This window comes from Amphiura filiformis, chromosome 19 (assembly GCF_039555335.1).
Source record: "Amphiura filiformis chromosome 19, Afil_fr2py, whole genome shotgun sequence".
NCBI lineage: Eukaryota > Metazoa > Echinodermata > Ophiuroidea > Amphilepidida > Amphiuridae > Amphiura > Amphiura filiformis.
Window position 1 is genome coordinate 15866218 of NC_092646.1, and position 5120 is coordinate 15871337.

The 5120-nt window shown below is 33.8% G+C and overlaps 1 protein-coding gene across 1 annotated transcript in view; it reads right to left on the reverse strand.

Annotated features, from left to right (window-relative positions):
- LOC140140979 (dynein axonemal heavy chain 5-like) overlaps positions 1-5120 on the reverse strand; it is a 141749-nt gene that overhangs the window by 46879 nt on the left and 89750 nt on the right. Inside the window, 2 exon segments of the mRNA XM_072162752.1 lie at positions 116-358; positions 931-1053. Coding sequence (XP_072018853.1) covers positions 116-358; positions 931-1053 — 366 coding nt within the window.

The window sequence follows — 5120 nt, forward strand, 5'->3', positions numbered from 1 at the left end:
ACATGTGCAATACCATTTGAACTTAAGAGTGTGCTTCCTATTTGCAGTTGTCAATTTGCCCCCACCCCTACTTGAGAATAATGGCCTATGGTGTGAAGTTAAAAGTTGCTATTACCTCACAGAAATGTCCACAAGCAACGGTGATGAAGATCTTGTCCATGGAGTTATTGGACGGCAGGGTGCAGTTGAAGATGTTGAACTGCCTCTTGAGACGTTGAGGGATGTCATTTCTACCTCCGCCAGGCTGGATCATAGCTCCCATGTACTGGATGTCAACAATGTTGGTGAAGTCACCTGGTTTCTCCAGATTGTAGAAACCTTTGTTCTCCATCGCTTGACGGACGATCTCATTGGTGATCTGGAAATATTAATGGTGCATATCATATAGATGTTAACATGAAACATTTTTAAAAGTCCCCTTAAAAATATGCCTACATACTTAAAATTTGGGTTTGTAACTCATTGCAACATGCTGTGGTCAAAACAATGCCTCTAAAATAGCACATCATGAAACATATGTATCAGGATCCTTCATAGTTCATTCGAGTGTAAAAGGTTCTTTTTTTTCAGATCAAATCTGATATTCAAATATTTAAATTCCTGTCAGGAATCTTTTCACTCTGGTCTGGTGTTTCTAGATGTTTTTAGAACTGACAACACTCTTGTCTGGTTGTTTGATATACCATGAACGAGGGTGCTTAAAAAAACTTGAAATATTTCAAGAGTGAGTATCACTTTATTTAATTTGAAAGAGGCCCTTTTACACTTGAAAGGATAACACATGTCAGTGACTGCATGACAATATTTGACAACAAATTAACTCAGGCAAAAGATTTCTGGCAATTTAGACAAAACAAGGCCATCTTATTATAACTCATTGCCCATATGAGTAACTACTGCCCCTGACTATCAGTGACAGATAAAACTTACCTGGTCACCCCATTCATTGATAATAGGCATGTTGATGTCATCAACAAACACAGTCATCTTCCTACCAGCCGGCGGTCCATAGGTGGTACCTACTCGTTTGTCTACATAACTCTCGATGGTGCTCTGAAAGAAATAAACCAAACACAGAATATTAACTTAAAGCAATATCGTAACTTTTGCTCTCAATATTTTACAAAATTATGAATTTTAAATGATTGTTATATACTTCAATAAACTTAACTATAACATACCTTGCAAAACTCTGAGATTTTAAAATCATACAATCGTACCATTAGTGAAAACTAACATTGTGTGGATAAGAAATATGCATCTATTTCTCATAGAAAAGTTACACGATTGGTGTCACAAAGGGGCTACCTTTGTAAAAAGTAAAAGTAAAAAAAAAAAATCATTCATTCATTTAACTACTTTGCTCCTTATAAAATGCATGGCAAGATATGGAAACCTTCCATGGTAATGCAACCTCAACTTTTTTTGGCAGCAATAAGCCCACCCTGAGACTTAAGGTGGCTGTATCGGCTACGGTGTCATGCTCAGAACTCCTTGAAAATGATATAGGATGTGTGTATTGATGAGAAAACCTTACTTGCCAAGTTTTAATTTTTTTTTTTTTTTTTTTTTTTTTTTTTTTTCCAACAAAGCGTTTTTGAGTTACGCAATTTTTGTCATCTCAAAATCCCATTGAATTACTACAGGAAGGGCTTTTGGCACTTTGCCAATTTCTCAAAATAGCAACATTTTTGAAAACAAAGATTTTATTAAAACTGATTTTTCCCTCCTTTATAGCAGCTGTATATAAAAGTTCTAAGTTTCATTTTGCTGCCAATATATCACAGAATAATACAAACCAAGTTTATTTTCTAACTTAGTGTTACTTAAGTATATATTTAACAGGAATGTTGGTACTTTTTTATGATTTTTTGATATTTTCTAGAAACACTAAATTACCTAAATTCTAGGATTTTTTTAGCCAACAGGGAAGGGTGCTATGGTTACCAAACTTTCAGGGATGGTAAATAAGATTAATATCTAAATTCTCTCGTCAGTTTTTTCCAATTAAGTGTTTCTAATTTTAAGCTACAGTGTTTCTAACATTCCCTAAAATTAAAAATGGAAAAAAAATATCATTTTTTCAAAAAGTAAACACTTTATCCAAAAAAACTGACGAGAGAATTTAGATATTAAGCTTATTTACCATCCCTGAAAGTTTGGTAACTATAGCTCCTTCCTAAGTGGGCAAAAAAAAATCAAAAACTGTCAAAATTAAGGGAATTTTCAAAAAATAAAGAAAAACATAAGAATTGTTACAATTCTTATAAGACTCTTAAAATAGGTGGGGAAAATACTTTTCTTTGTTATGTTAAAGATTTAAAAGAATAGACCTGATTGATCAGACACAGGAGCTATTTTTCTACAAGGGTGTTGTATCCGAGGCAGCTACCTTAACTACGCACAGGAAGTCAAACTACACATAATCCTCAGTATCCAACCACACAAGTATCAAACATGTAACCATCAACACATAAAATCCATACTTTAGACCATTTTACATACATGTATGCAATTATGTAAATCTAAAAAATAAGTGTCACCTACAATGTAATATGATTTAGTTAAGCTCCATGGGCAGTTAATGGGATAAATATGGGTGTTTCCATAACCTGACCACCTTTTCTGACTACCTTTTCTGACTACCTTTTCTGACCAGCTTTTACAGTGAGCCCTGTGATATTTGATTCTTACACTATAGACCACAATGGCCTTATCCCAATGCCATAGTCCAATAACATTAACTAAACAATCATAGTGCAAAATTTGACCTCAAGTTGCAGAGCATGAGGTTTTTGTACCCCAATTTTCAAAGGTCATTCAATGAATAACAAATGTATTGGAGTTAAAGAACTGTGCACTAACAGATGATAAATGTTTTGGATCCTAGTTTTTTACACCATAATCATAGACAGTCATGCTGGGTGATAATTAGCAAGCTTTTCTCTGGGACTTGTTAATAGATAAACAACATTTTTAAGGGTACATGGTTGTTATTTCTTTCTCACTTTAGATTATTTATTTGTACCTTTTGCTTGTCGAGTATCCTTTGATTTTGTTTTGTTTAATACAGTTTTGTTTGTATATTTAATGTCTTGGATGCACCATCGGATCGAAAGTGCCACTGATGTAAAAGCAATTTCCAAATAAAAACTTGAAACTTAAAAACTACAACACTTTCATGGAAAATGAAATTATTTAAAACAAATAAAATAAAATTTTGCACACACATCCAATTTTCCTGACTTCATTCGAACGAGTGCTCCCTAGTGTTACCCTCAGCACTTCCTCACCCTTTTCAGACTTTGTCTGTCTGATGGACAATTAATGGTATACGATGTATTGTTGGTCGAAGCAGCAGAAAACAAAGTAGTTCACAGCACCTTGCAAATGGTAGTGAGCTTTAGCAAAAATTGCATTGCTCAATAAGCCCAATCGGCATTGGAAGTTTGCAATGCATTGTGGGACACATTTTGCAGTTTTCGGACACTTTGTCCTTTGACCTATCGGGAAAATTCAGAAAAATTGGGGTTTTGAGCGCATAAAATATAATTTAAAACGTGTTACTAGAATAAAAACAAACCCAAAAATTTGATTATTGTATAAATTAATTATTTTATTATTTATAATGATAACATTATTACAATAATAAATTAATGATTACAGCAATTTTCCAGATATGTCAGAGGTCAAAGTGTCCCAAAAAACCTGAAAGTTATGGCGATTGGGCTTATTCATAGCGAGCGCGTAGAATAATTCAAATATCACAGATATACTTTTGTAGGTCCTGTGGTTCCTGAGTTATGTTGTAGAGAGGGCTGAAACAACAACACTTTTGTAAAACGTACATAACTCATAAACAATAAATTAAGCAAGTTTTCCAAAGTATATGATTTGTATAATGAACTTCTGCAAAACACCAAAGTGTTATTTTTCAATAATATATTGATTCAGATAAATGAAAATCTGCTTCGACCAACAATACCTCCTTTACCCTTAAACCCATATTCACATTCATGCTGCACCCTTAATATATCATTATCAGGGCATGTTTGACCATAGGCCTGAATGTGACCTTGTGAAGTGGTAATTGTGTTTACTCTATTGATTATTGACCCAGCACCTGAAATGATAACTGTCTCCTCTCTAAACTTAGAAGATAACTGCCCTGTGAAAAACCATGGAAGTATGGAAAAACAAAACAAATTGCGCTTGATGATTTCAATTTTATGTCACTTAACATCCAGAATGGTACAACATTATTGTGCAAAGTGTAAAGATAATAACAATGAAGCAAACATCAAAATAATGTCAAATAAGATTGTCAAAAAGATGGTCAGAAAAGGTGGTCAGAAAAGGTGGTCAGAAAAGGTGGTCAGGTTATGGAAATTCCCGATAAATATGGTGCTCCTTGAACGGTTAATGGAACAAATATGGTAACTTATTTTTAGATACTGCTTTCCCATTACTTCATTAGGGTCTAATCAACTGTAACATTCAGCATTGTTGTGGAGACAATAATATTGATAAGTTTTGACACATTCAATTTTGCAACTCCACTGAGCAACTATAGGTTTAAGAGGAAATAAAAAGACAAAATCATGAACAGAAAAGTCAAAAACAGATCAATTTTGCAACTCCACTGAGCATCTATGTTAAAGGTTAGCATTAAAAGGAAATAAAATGACAAAATTATGAAAACTATGTACATGTTGTGTAATTAATGTCCTATTTTACATAGACACAAGAATATACACTGAACTAACAGGTATTTCAATGTCCTTGTAATATTTTCAATAACAACGGCTTGTCTTCCAAGTCTTCCATTTAAAACCCACACTACCTCTGTGGAAGATTTTGAAAATATCTTCCACAGAGGGAGCATGCATTTCAAATGGAATTAACACATTAACAGTTCCATTTGAAACTCTCTCCCTCAGTGGAATATTCAGGTTGAATCTTTCTCAGAGGGTGTACAAAATTCAAATGGAGCTGCCTAATGTGCTCATTCCATTTGAAATTCATACTCCCCCTGTGGCAGACATTTCTAAAATCTTCCACAGGGGTAGTGTGGATTTTAAATGGAAGTGCCAAATGTTTTGACAGGTTCAATTTTGCAA